Consider the following 19,502-nt stretch of genomic DNA (forward strand, 5'->3'; position numbering starts at 1 on the left):
AAATTAACTTAAGTTTGTAATAGGATTTGAAAATTGGAGTTTTTTATTTTATTAAATAAGACTCTTAATACTTAAATATGTGTTTTATTTTAAATAAGATTTAGATTTTGAGTGACTAAGCCGTGTTGCCAAGACTATAGCTATATACTGTTGGGGTAGAACTGGCATTGCTTTTGACAGGAATTACAGTATGTTTAAGCTTAGAAAGCTAACTAGTGTGTATATGCCTGTAAGGAAATGTGAAATGAGGGTTTTTGGAGACATTGGTGTTTAATTTGTACATCTTTATTAGCTTAAAGTAACTTTAGGCTGACAAGAGCAAGATCAAGCCACAGTAAAGCACCTGTTAGTGTGACACAATCGTATTTTCAGCTATGGAGAGAGATTGACATGAGACAGACATGTCTGCTTTCAAAATGGAGGAATGTTGCAGGTTTTTAATATTTTTGCTTTGAAAAGGCAAGTACAGAAAACATCCTGATGCCTAAGGAGGAAAATGCAGTGCCAGCTATGAATTGACAATGCAGCTTGACTAGGCCAGCTTCATTTATTGCACATCTTTTATGGAAATGCCTTAGTTGGATTAAAATCTATGTACCCTTTAAATTTCATTCTCCTGGTCGTGCTGAGGCAAAGCTTGCCATTTCGGACACTAATTTGAATTGTTTAGGTTGTATCTTTTCTTATGTTTTTGACTTTTAGTATTTAATGCCTGGTTTCTCTGCAAATAAACATAAATAATGATTACATTAAAGTTTGAATAATTCCTCCCTGAACATTCACTTATTTATTAATATCATCTGCTCCCTGGGTTCTTGTTTGAGTGATTTCTAATTTGTTTAGCTCTTTCAAAGGTATGTAGCCTTGATGGAGTATATTTTTTATGTTGGTTCAGGTGCGAGCCATATTCTGTCTTGTATATAAACATCTTCATGTGGAAGTGTGTGTGTCTGTCCAACCCAGAAGTGAGAGCTGGATTCAGAAACTCTTTTAGCTGCTAATAACACAAGCGAGGTGAGCACATCAGCAAAACAAAACTTCAGAAGAAAGATAGTCGCTTAGCTGCTAACATTGGCAAAACGGTATCCCTTATACTTTTCCTTCTGCCGCTAATGCACAAGCGATGCGAGCACGTTGGCAAAACAAATCCTCCTAGGAGAGAGATGCCCAGAGTAGTTCCTTTCAATTACCTCACATCTCTACATTTCAGTTTTTTTTCTGACGATTTCAGTAGTTTTTAGGATCCCAGGCTTTTTACAGCACGGGCTTACACAGCTAGTCTATTAGAATTGTGCAGACGTTCCAGGGGTAACAATGAGAGAGCCAAAAAATACAGGCCTGTCTCTGATTCCTGGTAAGATATTTTGAAGCTGAGATCACCAGTGTCTATTGCTATGTTTGATTTGAGCAATCCTTTTCAAAGATAGTTTATTGGCATTTGCCAAGGTTTTCTGAAGTGTAGCCCTTTCAACGGAAGTACCCAGGGGCACTGATAGGCCCTTGGCCCCGATACAGTTATTCTTGCCTGCTCTGTTTTGAAACTAATATCCTCAGCTTTGACCATTGGGGATGGGTAAATCGATACCACAGTAATTGATCCTTCGATACTCAGAATGTACTCCTTTTGGTATTGAATACCATTAAAAGATATTGACTACTTTTTTTCTCTGAGATACAGGAGCAAGGTTCTTGCATGTACTGAAATGAACAGACACACTTTGATGTAAGATAAAGCCATACCCCTTGCACAAGCGCAGACTCATGGCAGACTGAAAGCATAGCATTGTATGCTGCTACTTTTTATAGATGGAAAAAGAATACAACCACCTGATGCATTTATTTGTGAGAAGGAGCAGTATAGTGGCAAAACAAGCAGCCCATTGGAACATTTTTAAAAAGCACAAATGCTGATCAAAAGAAAGACATTTGTAAAACATCAAAGTGATGCAAATCTGAAGCATGGTGATTTAGATGCAGTCAGTGTCAGATGAGGGATGTTGCAGGAAAGTTTTCAAAGTGGCGCAAGCCGTTATCCAGGTAACTCTGCTGCTAGCTGGGTTATATAGACGGGAGTTTACTGAAGACTTTTTAGTTTAACATTTGCTGTTTGCCACTAATTAATGCTTAAAAAATAAAGCCCATTGTTAGCATAGTGGAGGACACATAAGCCATAACTGTCAGAGTATTGTGTAACAGGTTCTGTCCGTTTTTGATTTTTCTTCTAATTAAAATGAAGAATACAGTGTGATCAATATACATAAACAAGAATTTGCTCCTGCCTTGTGCCCTATGGCAGTTTGAATAGGCTTCAGCAGCACCTACAGCCGTGGTTTTGGGTGAGCAGGTTAGAAAATTACATGTTCATTCTATTAATATATATTAATCGACCACCCCTATTAACCATATTTCTCAATTTGATTTGTGGGCTTGACGTGATTAATGGATGTCATGGGCTGTACATGAAAATTAGGTATTTCCAATATTAACTTCTCCACCAATACAAAAAGAACCTTAGAGGGTAAAGTGCCTTTCATGGACACTCTTACACCACAAAACAGGTTATTGAAATGCTGTTTCCAAAAAATAGTCTTGTAACGTTTATTCAAGGACATGGCTTTCTAGAAGGACTTCAGAATTCTGTAAAGGTTGGGAAAATGCATGATGTGGAGAAATGCACATTGCTAATTCAAAAAGTTTGTAGAAATGTGTGACAAGGGGAATTTTAAGGAAAGTAGAGGAATTGCAACCAATTTTTTTCTTCTTGTCTGAGAGTAACAGGTAAGAAATCAAGTGTTTTTATGAGGGAAAATAAACACTCAGTAAAGTAATTAAATAACAAGGAATGGAATTAATATCTTAAAGCATATGCAGTGTTACTGTTCAGAATGTGACACAATAAGGATTCCTACCCAGTGTGTTACATTAATTAGCCCTGGATATGTGTATTTTACTTTTGTGATAATCTTTGTGCCACAGTAGATAAAATTAGGTGATACTGGTGAACTGTAGAGAAACAGTGTGACCATTTTTTTAGATGTATCCAAAGAATATGGTTTATTTGTATTGCAAAATATTGGCATTCTTGTGGCAGAACAAATTCTCTCTGCATTTGCTATCATCACTGAATTTTTTGTGTTTGTATTTCTGTCTGTTAGATTCCCAGATAACAGAGTTCAAATTGTTTATTGTCATGTGAACATGCTGTATATGTTTGGAAAATTGTAAACTTCCAGTTAATTCTCAGGTCTTTTTGAGAAATAGTGCTTTTGAACATGCAAGACTTTGGTTGTGTTTTTCCTTTTTCTGTGGCCATTTTTAGTCCATGTACTTTGAAATTCTGAATTTTAGGCACTGCATAAAGTAATATTTTCGCATAGAAAGCTATAAGCAAAATAAGGCATTTTCAAAATTAAAAGTAATCATGGTTTTTAAAGTGTTTTTTGACTAGAGCCACAACCAAACAAAAAGAGGTGCCATAGAGATTGCAGACAAGATAGGTAGCATTTTTAAGTAATATTATTGATAATAATGAGTGTTATTCTATTCATTTTAATAAAATGGATCAAGTAGGTTTGAGAATGTCAATATGAAAAAAATACATATCAGGGTAGTGATATTTATCTTTTGCATCTTGAGAGATTATGTGGAAACTTTCACATTAATAGGACATTTCTTGACATTTAGACTAATGTTCTAAAGTTTGGAATCCCCCAGACATTTTCATGTTTTTGATAGAAATATTTACCTCTTTTTTTTTTTAATTATCAAGGTACCATTACATTAATTCTACCTGTTCTATCGCATTTATAAATGTTTCTGTCATAACCAAGTTAGCCTTTAAACATTACAAATTAAGGGTGAGCTAAGTGTTTTCCATTAGGAAACTCGAGTGATGGATGCTGAAAGTGAAGCTTTGCAGTCCTATGTGTCCCCATATTATATTTGAGATGAAGTAAAGGGACATCACACATAAGGAAATTGAAAAGAACTACGAACAGTTTAGAAGTGGACAAAAATGCCTGCAATGGAGCTCTGTTTTGTTGAAGAGCATCTCAGTGATTGTAATTTTTAGTGTCAAGTTTATGCCATGTGTTAAGTAGGGCTCATGAGATTTGAATGAAACCTGCTTAAACCAGCAAAGTTAGTAAACAGCCAGACAGGGTAAATAAAGAGTCAAGCCAATGTGCTTCCCAGGCATAAAGCCAGCTTTGTCATTAGTCTTACTATTTGTGTTCTTATTGTCATTTTAGGGGTTATGCTAACACCTCACGAGTTATAGAAAATTATATATGTACCTTTTGGAATTAAAAAAAGAAAAAAAAAAAGTCAATTGAACTATGCATTTATGCTACTTTTGAGATTTTGTAGATAGGTTACATGTTTATTTCCAGTTAAGCATATTTTTTTTATATATTATTTTTTAATTTTATTGCAATCCATTCAAAGCAATCAAGTTTTTACAAAGAGAAAAATTGAGTTAAAGAACAGATCGATCCCCACTCCGAGAGAGAGAGCAAGCCAAACGGCGTAAAATTTAAGGCTTGTAGACATACCTAAATTAATAAGTTCTCTGGCTTCATGAACTTATTTTAAAATATTACTGATTAGATCCTGCCATGTTTTGAAAAAAGTCTGTACGGATCCTCTAACTGAGTTATTTGATTTTTTCCAATTTCAAATTATATAACACATCGGTTTCCCACTGACTTAAAAGAGGAGAGTTTGGGTTCTTCCAGTTTATTAGAATATGTCTGCGTGCCAAAAGTGTAGTGAATGCAATCACAATTTGTTTGTCTTTCTCCACCTTAAACCCATCTGGAAGAACCCCAAACACAGCTGTTAATGGGTTGGGCGGGATTGTGAGACCAAGGCTGTCTGAGAGGTAATTAAAAATTTTTGTCCAAAATAATGTTAATTTGGTGCAGGCCCAGAACATGTGACCCAGTGAGGCTGGGACTTGGTTGCAACATTCGCAGGTTGGATCATGCCCTGGGAACATTTTGGAGAGTTTTAGTCGAGACAGATGTGCTTGATATATAATTTTAAGTTGTATAATTGTATGCTTTGCGCATATGGAGCTTGAGTGAATTCTCTGCATTGCTACTTTCCACTCCTTTTCTGATATATTAATTGAGAGATCTTTTTCCCAGTGTCCTCTTGGATCTTTGAAATACCAGTTGAGCATATTATTAAATGTTTTCCTTAATGCATTTCCCAGGTTAAACCAGGGTGAAAAAAAGCCACTCGGCTGAATGTTTGCTTTTCCCTCATTTCTTTCAAAAACTTAAGGGAACTGTAAACTAAACTTGATGGTTCAGCAAAAGTCTTTGGTTGTTTTTCACCTGATCCATTGGTGGATTAAAAAGTCATGGTTTCCTTATGGGTTACATCAAGTAAGTTCCCCAACGCATACCAGATATATTTAAATTAGACTGTATTGGTTATGTTTTTTTTTTTTTTTTTTTGTCTGAATTTGTTTCTCTAAAGGTACAGTTCTTCAGACTACTAAATCAGAAACATTTCTCAGTTTTACGTGTTGTGAGGGTCTGCTGGGAATGTCTGGCAGAGTCCCCTGTTAGATGTAGCTTCAACTCCCACCTCCGGTAGAACTTTGACCACGTCCCGAGGGAGGTGGGGGACATTGAGTCTGAATGAGCCATGTTCCGTGCCTCTATCGTTAAGGCGGCTGACCGGAGCTGTGGCCGTAAGGTGGTCGGTGCCAGTCGTGGCGGCAATCCCCGAACCCGTTGTTGGACACCGGCGGTGAGGGATGCCTTCAAGCTGAAGGAGTCCTACCGGACCCTTTTGTCCTGTGGGACTCTGGAGGCAGCTAATAGGTACCGACAGGCCAAGCGGAATGCGGCTTTGGTGGTTGCTGAGGCAAAAACTCGGGCATGGGAGGAGTTTGGGGAGGCCATGGAGAACTGCACAATATTTACATTTGTAAACACAAGTATTTAAATGAATAAAGAGTAAAACCAAGTTCATCGCAAAGGTAATATATAAATAGTCATGATAATATAAATGTGTATCAGGATGATAGACTGCTTTGCTTTAGCACCACAGATGCATTAGCTTCAGATGCTCAGCTAAAGTGTTGATTGTCCTCACAGGGTCCCTTTTTGGAATGCAATGTCTAGGTCTTATTTGATTAAGATTGATAAATCACAGGCAGCTGACATTCAGATATGTATCTCTGATGCATCATTTTAAACACTTGCTCATCAGAAAAAAAAAATTATACCCAAATCATTGGCAACCATGAAGGACAAAATTTTGTACCATTTTTCAACCACATTTTAGCATTATGTGTACCCAAGAAATTTAATGGCAACATTTCCATTCATTCTTTTATAAACCATTTCAACCACTTGGTTTGTGGTCTGTGTGCCCTCTGACTATTAACTTCTGCTTTGTAGCCAGAACCACTACTGCCCTGTAGGGCTGTGTATTGGCAAGAATTTTGCGATACGATACATATCATAATGCAGGGGTTAAGATTCAATATATTGCAATATACAGTAATCCCTCCTCGATCGCGGGGGTTGCGTTCCAGAACCCCCCGTGATAGATGAAAATCCGCAAAGTAGAAACCATATGTTTGTATGATTATTTTTATATATGTTAAGCCCTTATAAACTCTCCCACACTGTTAACATTATTAGAGCCCTCTAGACATGAAATAACACCCTTTAGTCAAAAGTTTAAACTGTGCTCCATGACAAGACAGAGATGACAGTTCTTTCTCAAAATTAAAAGAATGCAAACATATCTTCCTCTTCAAATAATGCGTGTCAGGAACAGAAAATGTCAGAGAGAGAGAGCGAGAGAAAAGCAAACAATCTAAAAATCAATATGTGCTTTTATGTATGCCGAAGCACCGCGATAAAGCGGCATTTTGTAGAGGAGCGTCCGTATCCTCTAGGCAAACAGCCCCTCTGCTCACATCCCCTCCGTCAGGCAGAGAGAGTGAGAGAGACAGAGAAAAGCAAACAATCAAGCACCGCACGGGAAGCATATCGTATATCACTGTCCCTTGTATGAAATCCACTGGGCAAACAAACTGAGGAAGCATGTACCATAAATTAAAAGACACATTGTCCGCAGAAATCCGCGAACCACCGAAAAATCTGTGATATATATTTAGATATGCTTACATTTAAAATCCGCGATGGAGTGAAGCCGCGAAAGTCGAAGTGTGATTTTTTTTTTTTGTATCAGTATACTGCTGCTGAATTATTTGAATTTCCCCTTGGGATTAATAAAGTATCTATCTATTGACTGAGTTAATTTGTTTGCCTGAGTTGAGGTCTGTTTGCTAACTTCAGTTTGTGTGCGTGTGTGAACTTGTTCCATTAGTGAGTTGAGACGGACCCACTTTTTAACACTTGCCGTTTGCTGCTGCTTTATCTGTACATCAGAATGGTGTGTTGCTAAGAGTGCTCTCAGATTCGTTATGTTCCCCAAATATTTGATTTTTGGCGTGGCACAATTTGCAGATGGCATGACTGTTGTCAGTCTCCTTAGTGCCTTCTTTATTGTGAAAGCCAAAATGAGCCCACACGTCCGCTCTGTACGCTGCAGGAGCCACTCTACCTCCTCTGAATTCAGCTATCGGTTGTCGTGTTACTAGTCACCTCAGTTTGTCACTGCATGATCGTTGTCTGCCAGATCCGCTCGCCTGAGTATTGAAAGCCTAAATACATCAACCCTTATGCTAAAGTCATATAAAAAGGTTTGGGAACGCCTCTCAGCCTGCATAATAATTTACTCTACTTTCAACAAAAAAGATAACCGTGGTATGTCTTTCTGGGGTGTTTTCCAAATAAAAGATTTTTAGTGAAGCAATATTTAGTTGTATGAAATTAAATCAAATGTGAAAAACTGGCTGTGCAAAAATTTGGGTCCCCTTGTAATTTTGCTGATTTCAATGCATGTAACTGCTCAATACTGATCACTTACAACACCAAATTGGTTGGATTAGCTGGTTAAGCCTTGAACTTCATAGACAGGTGTGTCCAATCATGAGAAAAGATATTTAAGGTGGTTAATCGCAAGTTGTGCTTCCCTTTGACTCTCTTCTGAAGAGTGACAGCATGGGATCCTCAAAGCAGCTCTCAAAAGATCTGAAAACAAAGATTGTTCAGTATCACGGTTTAGGGGAAGGCTATAAAAATTCTATCTCAGAGGTTTAAACTGTCAGTTTCATCTGTAAGGATTGTAATCAGGAAATGGAAGGCCACAGGCACAGTTGCTGTTAAACCCAGGTCTGGCAGGCCAAGAAAAATACAGGAGCGGCATATGCACAAGATTGTGAGACTGGTTACAGACAACCCACAGATAACCTTCAAAGACCTGCAAGAACATCTTGCTGCAGATGGTGTATCTGTACATCATTCTACAATTCAGCACAATTTGCACAAAGTACATCTGTATGGCAAGGTGATGAGAAAGAAGCCCTTTCTGCACTCACACCACAAACAGAGTTGCTTGTTGTATGCAAATGCTCGTTTAGAAAAGCCAAATTCATTCTGGAACAAAGTGCTTTGGACTGATGAGACAAAAATTGAGTTATTTGGTCATAACAAAGTGCTTTGCATTGCAGAAGAAGAACACCGCATTCCACAAAAAAACACCTGCTACTTACTGTCAAATTTGGTGGAGGTTCCATCATGCTGTGGGGTTGTGTGGCTAGTTCAGGGACTGGGGCCCTTGTTAAAGTCAAGGGTCGGATGAATTCAACCCAGTATCAAGAAATTCTTCAGGATAATGTTCAAGCATCAGTCACAAAGTTACGCAGGGGTTGAATATTCTAACAAGACAATGACCTAAAAAAACAGTTCGAAATCTACAAAGGCATTCATGCACAGGGAGAAGTACAATGTTCTGGAATGGCCGTCACAATCCCCTGACTTGAATATCATCGAAAATCTATGGAATGATTTTAAGCAGGCTGTCCATGCTCGGCAGCCATCAAATTTAACTGAAGTAGAGAGATTTTGTATGGAAGAATGGTCAAAAATGCCTCCATCCAGAATCCAGACACTCATCAAAGGCTATAGGACGCGTCTAGAGCAGGCATGTGCAACCTATGGCCCGTGGGCTGAATCCGGCCCGCGTACTGATTTTATACGGCCCGCGACTTTTCCAAATATCATTAAATCTGGCCCATTAACCCTCTTGGTGATGCCTGTTTGTTCTTGTGGTATTGTTGGATTATTTTTGATAGTATGATGCGGCCAGTGCTTTCTGAAGTACTTTATATTGTGCTTCCCCCACTTTTACGGCACGTCCGGAACTGTCGCATGTTTAAAGTGTGCAAGAGCTCGTAGTCACGTAGTCGTTGACTCTGCTGCATCTCTCTGCTCTGCTGTCGTGCGTAGCATAGCGCAGTCTTTTCATGGTTTTTGCTAATGCTGTACCTATCTGCATGTTGTTTCGAGTTTCACCCTATATCGGCCTACATTTCAATACTTTCAAATACTGTACTTGTGAATTTTTGATCAAACCCTAATTAAGATGGCTTCAATAAAGAAGAGAAAAGTGGACGCGGAGAGTCGTACATTTCAAGAGAAATGGACTGATGATTATTTTTTTATAATGCAGAAAGAAAAATCTCTTTGTTTGATATGCTTGGAAACTATTTCAGTTTTAAAGGAATACAATTAAAAAAGACACTACAATGCAAAACACGCTAATTACAACAGTTACAAAGGTAAACTAAGAACAGACAAGATACAAAATTTGAAAAAATGTATATCGGCACAGCAAATGTTATTACGCAAAAATACTGATGTAGCTGACAATATTGTTCGTGCAAGTTTTATTGTTAGCGAAAAATTGCGAAGCACTCAAAACCATATTCTGAAGGCGAGTTTGTCAAGGAATGCCTTACTGCAGTCACGAAAGTTCTGTGTCCAGAGAAAAGCCACAAAATGGAAAAGATAAGTCTTTCTCGTTGGACAATAACCCGACGAATCGACGAAATGGCCAGTGACATAATATTAAGCATTAAAAATATTGCATCAAAATTTGAAGCATTTTCCATTGCTCTTGGTGAGAGTACAGACTCCAACGATACCGCTCAATTGGCTATATTTATTAGGAGTTGGCGCTTAGCTTCAATTGTATGCGGAAGAATTGCTTGCTCTCCAACCAATAAAGAATACAACAAGGGGTGAAGACATTTTCCAGGAAGTAAAAACTGTTTTTACTGTATTTGATTTAAAGTGGGAAAAGTTATGCGAAATATCCACCGATGGAGCTCCATTGATGATTGGACCAAACATCGGAGCTGTTGCCCAAATAAAAACCAAATTGTCAAGTAACAAAATCAATACCGAAGATTTGTCGGTATTGCATTGCATTATACACCAGCAAAACTCAGTTAAATTTGCACATGTGATGGGCACAATAACTGCATGTATAAACTTCATTAAATCCAGGGCGCTCAATCACCGCCAATTTCAAGAATTTCTGGCTGACGTTCTTTCTGACCATGAAGATCTTACATTTTATTGTGAAGTGCGTTGGCTTAGCAAGGGAAAAATGTTGAAACGTTTTTATGATTTGAGAAATGAGGTATCTCTTTTCATGGACATGAAAGGAAAACCTATTCCTGAGCTAGAAAACAAACCCTGGCTGTGTGTAATGCTAAATTACAAACTCAGGGACAAATGATTCATGAGCTTTATAGACACATAAAATCATTTCGAAATAAGCTTCGACTCTGGGAAAGCCAATTAAAGGAAGGCAATACTAATCATTTTCCCACACTTGCGAACCACAAAGATTTTGATTGTGAATTGTTTGCGAATGAATTAAATTCATTGAGTGGAGAATTCAACACTAGGTTCCGTGATTTTAAAAATCAAGAAGCAAACTTGCACATTTTCTCTTGTCCATTTGATGTTGATGTCGAACTAGCTCCACTTTCATTGCAAATGGAATTAATTGAACTACAAGAGAACCTTGTCCTGAAATCAAAATTCAATGATATTGAATTACTTGACTTTTATAAAAACTATTTCCCATGTGACAAGTTTCCAAAGCTGACAGCTTTTGCTCAGAAAAGAATTACTCTATTTGGCAGCACCTATAAATGCGAGCAACTTTTTTCAAGGATGAACTTCGTAAAATCCAAAACCAGGACGCGAATTACTGATGAACACCTAGAAAACATGTTGCGAGTTTCCACGTCCACAATATCTCCTAATATTGATAAGCTTGTGTCCACCATGCAATCTCAATCGTTGCATTAATAAACAGTTTTTATTAAATAATATATTAATTAATATTTGTTGGGTTTTTTTTTTGGCCTTCTTGCATTTTCGATTTTCAGAAATACATATATATCCTGAAGTACTCCGGCCCGCGTAATCTTTCTACTTTCTAATCCGGCCCATAGTCCTGTCAAGGTTGCACATGCCTGGTCTAGAGGCTGTTATATTTACAAAAGGAGGCTCAACTAAGTATTGATATAATATCTGTTGGGGTGCCCAAATCTATGCACCTGTCTAATTTTGTTATGATGCTTATTGCATATTTTCTGTTAATCCAATAAACTTAATGTCACTGCTGAAATACTACTGTTTCCATAAGGCATGTCATATATTAAAAGGAAGTTGTTACTTTGTAAGATCAGCCAATGATAAACAAAAATCAAACCTTGCGATCATTGGCCAATCAGTGGCCAATCATTTAGGGCCACTTTAGTATGTTATCCTCCAGTTGAAACAGCAACTGTAAACATTTACATCATGGTTTTCTTTTATCCTCACACCAGCTTTCACCAGTCCTACACAATGGTTTTCCTTCTTCCTGGTTACTTCCCATTCTCGCTTCAAATGTGGAAATTAAGGAGTGATTTTCCAGTTTGTACAGGAAACACTTTTCATTACTTCACGTTGAATGGCAATACCTTTTCAAAGGAAAATCCTGGCATAAACCTCATAATGCAGTGTATAATAATACAGTATTTACACATTCCATAAATGTAGTGCTGTTAACAGAGATCAATTTCAAAAATTGATGCTGTATTTAAATCCTTCAGTGCCAGAAAGACGGGATGCATTGATTACATATCCCACCCCTTCACCATGGGTAGAAATGTCTGTTACTGATTTAGTGAACTAGAACCTTAGGCTTTTTTTACAATTACAGAAGACACATTAAATGGTAAAATTACCATTTAACAATATCCTATTCCATAATGATTATTGATATATGATGTTACTTGTCAATCTGATATATTTTAACATTTTACTTGTACACAAAAATGTTACTGTGTGATTGAATGCGAAAAGTTAAATTATTCCAAGTCTTAACACATATACAAAGTAAAATACTACAGTACTACAGTTACTTTGACTGAAATGAGTTACACTGCTGAAAAATCACTTTCTTTTAAGGTGTTTAAAAAGTCATGTGTAAAGTAAAATAATTTTTTGTTTTTTTTTCATAAGACAAACTTTGCATTTTTTTTGTGATTTGAACCTAAAAACGCACTCTATATAATAATAAATTATTAGGATTAGAATGGTGAAATTTGTACATCCATGTAAGCAGCTTGGGTCTTTTGGCTAATTCACAGGGAAACATTAGAAATCTAGGGATGCCTGACACGAGCCCGAATGTAAGTTTGTTTTAGTTGATGGAATAGAATAGAATTAACAGACTAATATGCACTCCATTTAAACCCTTTTTGTTGTTTAATATTGAATTATGTATGATTTTATTCCTTTTTCTTAAAGCCTGTGTACAGAAATACTCTATATATTCATATATACTCTATTTAATCTACTTAGATTAAAATAAACAGGAATTTAATCAATGCATAAAGAATATAGCAGCATTGAAATTGACTAAAATTCTTGCATACAGCTTTATTTCTTGTATTATTTATTGTATTATTTATGGTATAAACTATTTGAAAATGTATCAGTATTTTTTGTTTGTTTCTTTACTGTGTGCTTTTTTATTTTATAAGTCATTCAGCTTTGCAATAAATTCTCCTTTGATATTTTGACATCTAAAATATCTATTTGTATAGTAGAGATTTCTGTGACAAATTGTGTTTTTTTTTTTCTTTCTTTCTTCATATTTTGCCATAGGACTGGCCTTTTGATGACGGAGCACCTCCTCCAAATCAAATAGTGGATGACTGGTTAAATCTTTTGAAAGGGAAATTCAGAGAGGAGCCTGGCTGCTGTATTGCTGTGCATTGCGTTGCTGGACTGGGCCGGTGGGTATCAGCAGTTCTGCAAGATGCTTGTGTTAGTTTGCTTGTTAATAGTACTTATTCATCCACCAGTTTTTCTGTCCTCTGCTTACCTCTCTTATTTACCCAAACACAAATTGATTCAACTTGTATGCCATTATGCTATAAAAGTTCATTATAGTTAACTCCTGTAATAGGCAGAATGTGTTGCAAGAAATTAAATATTGACATTTCAATGTTATATGTTCAGATTTCTATTTCCTCACTGTTTTGTTTGTTTCGTGGATGCTTTGTAGTGTGGCATACTTAATGATGGATGTGAGGCTGCAGATATCAAACATTACATCTGGCCTGAGCAACCCCAAGAAGCTGACCTTTCTTTTGTTTATTTCCGTTGATCAGTTTCTGTGTTTGTAAGTGGTGCTTCCCGTTGCTGGGTTTTTGAAGAGTTTATGGGAATAAAACGGAGGTTTTCAAAGTAGGTTTCCTGCTGTAATTATATAACTCCACCAGAAGAATTCATCTGTATGCCAACATAACAAAAATTATGTGCCTCATGTCCAATTTGAAACACAAATTTTAAATAAGGAAATACAGTTTCTGCAAAGTGTTTTAAACCCCAGTAAAGTCTTCAACATGAGAAGCAGGAAAGGTAGAAAACAAAAGGATCTACTAAAGACATTATTCACCCTGTGCCTTTTATGGTTTCTTTCACTTTGTTGTAAAAGTAGATCGATGCATCTGCAAGTCCATAAACACGCTTATTTAGTTTCCACAATATTCCCTTACATTTAGCTTCAATTGGAAGCTGAATATAAATATATCAAGACAGTTCTATTCCTTGCAAGAATGCAATGTTTGTTTGTGGATTGTATATTCCATTGCTTCTGACAAATAACAAACCAGAAGCAATTTTAAGGATTGAGAACATGTTGGTGAATACTTTTGAAGATCATCCCTACCAAATTCTTCAATACCTCTAATCACAAGACGAGACACTAGACCTGGTGGTGTATATTTCAAGGTGCATACCCATCTTGTGGAAGCACACTTTTGCCCTAGATCTGGAGTTTCTACAAAAACTGTGTTTCATTTCGAAATTTAGAAGAAAACTGCTTTGCATACTGTAGTTTAGTTCAATATTAAGACTATCAACTCTTTATAAATTAGCTAAGCCTGTGGTCCCAGCAAGCTCATCAGGCTCAGTGTAGTGCAAATTATGCCAATTTCCATGATTTCCTCTGACTTTTCCTGCTCTTCTAGGAATTTCCACATTATGTTGGGCTCCACTGTCTCTGTCAGCATATTTGATAATTTGACCTGGTTTCAGTGCAAACTGCCAAGCTTACTAAAGGTCGCTGAACATCTTCTACAGTGTCTTCTCATTAACATCCTCTGAGTTGAGTGTACGCGTTGTCAATTACAGCAACAAAAATCTTAGAATCAGAAGTAGATTCATTTGAATATAGTGTAACATTACACTGTTCGGTGTCATCCATATTTACATTACCCTCTGTTAATTTCACTTGTTACCTTTTATGCAGACAGTCTTTAGCTCAATAAAGCATACTCTGACATACAGCACACTTCAATCTTCTGCTGAACCTGTCAAGTGGATTTGTACCAAGTATATTGAGACATATTTTGTTTTTGATCCATAAAATAAGCCGCATTGGGTTCATTTGTATCCCAGTGGAAATACGGGCAACTGCTGTTTTCTCACTGAAGATGAGTTTTATCGGCAACTTCATTGATGTGAAAGTTAGGCTTAACACTAGAATTACCAGAGCCTACGAAAAAACTCGTAGATCCGTCCCACCTTAAATCGCTTCTTAAAACCATTCTCACCTCTCCGCCAGCCTCCATTGTCCTGTAAATGTGCCGATAAAAACAAACTGCAAGCAGCCGGCTTTTCCATCCCCCCACCGACTCAGAACGTGCACGAACTTCTCCGAGCTCATGCCTCGATTATCTGGAAGTGAAGTGGAGTTTTAGAGTGGAAATAATAGATTGTTATTTGGAACATACGCATTTCATGTGTGTTCCGTTTCTACAGTGATCTGTGTAAACACAATGTTAAAACAGAAACTTTTTCATATTTTAGTAATAAATGTTACAAAATGTAGACATAAACTATAAAATGTGTGAATCCTGACAGCCAAAGAGCAAATAAACACTTTCATAAAAGGTTCAAAGGTTCTGCCTGCCTGAACTCCCTGTCTATCTATATAGTAATAACAGTAATTTTATTATTATATAGGAGCTTCCCTGTCTGCCTATCTCTATATCTATCCCCTTAGCTGTTTTTTATATATCTATTATACAGTGCCTTCCCTGTTTATTTATATATCTAGTGCCTTCTCTGCCTGTCTGTCTGTCTGATTGCATATAGCGCTGAACTTACTGCTCTGTACTATTCTGTCCTCTGCATGTCCTGGAGTACAAAAGCAACCACCATACAGCAACATGTGTGAACTGGCAAGATCGGGGAAAAAACACGCGCCCACTGATTACAAACCGCAAGATGAATGAAAAAGGCAATATATGTAAAAACATTATCGCACTAATGCAATATTCGTTCGTTTTCAAATAATATTGCATGTACTGAAATTTTTTAGAATAAAAACATACATTTGATATCAGTCAGTCTGTAAGAGCCAGTGTAAATGCATGATAATTGTAAAGGTTAGCTTTTTTTTTTTAATTCAGTTCCATTCTCTCAGTCACGTTCACGATCAAACCCACACAATCTGACAATGCTGTTTTCACATAAAGACGCGCTATAACTCAAATGTGATTTATATAGGGAAGAAAGTACAATGTCAGGTTCTCATTCAGTGTAATAGGAACTATAGCGCAGAGATGTGTACACTGCAACAAGTACACATGTCGTGAATGTAGGAAGCGTGTGTGGGAATTGTTAATATTTGAATGTGATGATTTTATATAGCACGGATCGGAAATTAGCAGTTCTTAGCATTGCACCACGCAAGCTGTCATATCAACCGCCTACTGTAACTTGCTGCTTTTTTTTTCTTCACTTATAGTCTAGAATAAAAGTGTACTTGTTTTGTTATACTTGTACACCAACATATGTTCCTGTGTTTGAGCGACACGGGCATGCTCAAAAAAATAGAGGTGTAATGCCACGAAAAGTGCACGCAGGCACTTCAGTTCGCAAGCATTGGTACGAGAATGCAGTCACAAGTACGCTTTATGTGAAAACAGAATTCTCCGATTTAGGGAAGGATCCTAAACATTAAAAAAAAAAAAAAAACCTAACCTTTACAAGTATCATAAATTACATCGGCTGTTACATACTGAAATCAAATGCATGTTTTTATTCTAAAATAGTAAGAATAAGAGCAGTTTACTTCTCAAAACTGAATCGTGTGGGATCGAACTCATGACCTTTTGAATACTAGTCAGCGGCTGATACCATTACGCTACCGTAGCGGCTGTAGTAAGTATGTGTCAATGTAGCGCTTGCTAAGGCGGCTTTTTTCTGCAGTTATATTTTTGAATAAAAGCATGCTTGTTCTGTTATATTTGTACCTTTTGTGAAAGTGTTTGATATTTGGACTTCAGGCTTCATACATTATATAGTTTATGCTTACATTTTGTCATTTACTACTACAATATGAAAACGCTTCTGTTTTAAAATGTGTTTACACGGATTACTGTAGAAACGGAACACACGTGAAATGCGTGTATTCCAAATAATGATCTATTATTTCTACTCTAAAACTCCACTTCACTCCCAGATAATCAATCAAGGCATGAACTGGGAGAAGTTTGTGCATGTTTTAAGTCGTTGAGGGGATGGAATAGCCGGCTACTTGCAGCTTTTTTTTTTTTATCAGCACATTTAGATTAACAAAAGACACTGGCGGAGAGGTGAGAACGGTTTTAAGAAGCAATTTAAGGTGGGACGGACCTACGAGTTTTTTCGTAGGCTCTGGTAATTCTAGTGTTAAGCACGTGGTTAGGGCCAACTTTGTCTTTAATTTTTAGACAAGCACTATCAAACAGTTTGAAAGCTAACATGGCATCTAGAAGAGTCATGTCATATTTACACATACGATTATAGTGTTGTTCAAACTTTGTAATCTGCCACGAAAACTGAACCTGGCTGTGTTATATTATCAATGGACGAGTATGCCTCAGAAGCATGGCCTTTTTCCTCCTTCAGAAATACCCCATCAATTATTTGGATTAAGTTATCCATATAAGAGTGCCTTTTTTAAGTCTTCTGTGGTGTTTCTGACACTGTGTATCTTGCTCTGCCCGTAAATGAGAGTGCCACAGAAAGCACTTGCATTTTCTTTTTCAAGTAAGTCACTCATCTCTAAATTTCACAATCACTTTTCCAGCTTTCATATAATCTTTTTACGTCAAGGTATTTTGTAATTCCCAGCTATACTCTGCTACCAATGTTAGTCTTCAATAAGCACACCAATTGGAATGTGAAAAATCATCAAAAAAAAAAAACTAAAAGCATCTGCGCATGCCCGCAAAGAAGACACATTGTCTTAAAGGGGACAACAACAATAATTTAGCCTGAGTATGTTTATCATAATAATGAATTTAACATGCATGACTGTTCAAATTATTATTAACTGTTTTATTATATAAAAAAATCTTTCAAAAGAGAAAGACTAGTCTTAGGAGACTAGAAATTTTGGAAAAGATTTTTTCCAAGTCCTGTGAGACGAGAATATTGCCATGATATTTTTAAGTCACACCCTCCTAGCAACCATTTTCAAGCAAGACCACGGTACTCTCACCTCTCAGTCTTGTGAATGCTTTTGTCAGACACACTTCCTGCGCTCTCAGCTCTTAGAAATTGTAACGTTTTCCACACTTTAAGTAACCAGTTAAAGAAGACGTATTATGTCCAAAAAGAAGACGAATTTAATCCCGAAGGGTTATCAGCAGAAAAAATGAGTACACGGGCAGTCCTAGCACCTAGAAATGAGGAAGTCAAATTAATTTACGGCAAAAATGTTGATCGGTAAGGTGGCAAAATGGTTAAATGTGTATCAATAGACTTTGCTGAAACAGTTGCTGGTGATCGTGCAGAAGATGAAAACAACAACTTACAATATCGTGAACAGTATCTACAACCGATAACACCATCCAGTCTTCCACCACACGAATTACTGTAGAAACAAAGGGTGTATTCAAGAAAGGTAATGTACTACATCTTCCGCAGATAACTTTAGACAACAAAGGAGATCTTCATATGCCATTCGCATTGAAACGTTTACAGTTTTCTGTTAGAATAGCTTTTGCAAAGAAAATTAACAAATCTCAGTACCAAACCTTCGAAAAAGTCGTTTTATTTAATAGAGAGAAAGAAACTAAATTCAATCACAGGCAGTTATACGTCGCATGGATGCAAATGTAACACTTCACATGAAAATTAAAATCTGTTTAAATTGTACATCCACATCCCCATACACAAGCAGCAGAACCACAAAGAGGCTACCATAGCGCTGGCCAGGGGGTTGGCAAGCAGGGGACAAAGCCCTCTAGTACAGGTTGTCCCACTCGGGAGTACAACTTTAAAAATGCGAATTACTCTGCAACGTGTGCATTTTTTATTATGTTTGGATGTTTGGTAACCTTATGACCTATGGATAGAAAATGTCCGTGAATCTACTGATGCTAGTGCCAGTGGCCCTTTACAAGGGGTCTCCAGCTCCTGTCCTGGGGGGCTGCAGTGTCATTATAACTGAAGAGACCCCTGCCCAATACCATTAGCCAGTAGGAAAGAGTGAGAAATTCAACTGTACGGGTTGGCTATGGTATTTAATTACCTTTATAATGTGCCAGCTGTTGTTTATATCCTTAAAAGAAGGTAGCTAGGTGCTGTGATACTCTGTTCCATCTTCACCACCCACTGCAGAGCTTTATGATCTTGAACTGAGAAGGTGCAATATTAGGATGTGATTAAGAAAGCGAGGACGTATCCACTGTGCCACATCTGTAGAATTTCTTGAAAATTGATGAGGAAATAACAAGCTTTCTACAGATATCTGAAGAATTACAGACATCAGTGAAGCTTTGTAACGAGCCAAAATGTGTTGTCCCCACTTCAGCTCATCTGTGTTAGTCACTCAGAGAAATTTAAAACTGCTCACACTTTCAGCAGCACTCCCTCTATTATAGATGGAGGAGAAATTATTGTCATTGATCCACTGAGTCAGCATTACATTTGCAGTGCATCCAGAAAGTATTCACAGCGCATCACTTTTTCCACATTTTGTTATGTTACAGC

The 19,502-nt window shown here is 37.1% G+C and overlaps 1 protein-coding gene across 2 annotated transcripts in view; it reads left to right on the forward strand.

The window, feature by feature from the left end:
- ptp4a2b (protein tyrosine phosphatase 4A2b) overlaps positions 1-19,502 on the forward strand; it is an 84,788-nt gene that overhangs the window by 59,439 nt on the left and 5,847 nt on the right. For both annotated transcript variants that reach the window (XM_039739163.1, XM_039739164.1), the window contains exon 4: positions 13,113-13,243. In XM_039739163.1, the coding sequence (XP_039595097.1) occupies positions 13,113-13,243 (131 nt within the window). The remainder of the gene's footprint in view (positions 1-13,112; positions 13,244-19,502) is intronic.

Source organism: Polypterus senegalus, chromosome 17 (assembly GCF_016835505.1).
Source record: "Polypterus senegalus isolate Bchr_013 chromosome 17, ASM1683550v1, whole genome shotgun sequence".
NCBI lineage: Eukaryota > Metazoa > Chordata > Cladistia > Polypteriformes > Polypteridae > Polypterus > Polypterus senegalus.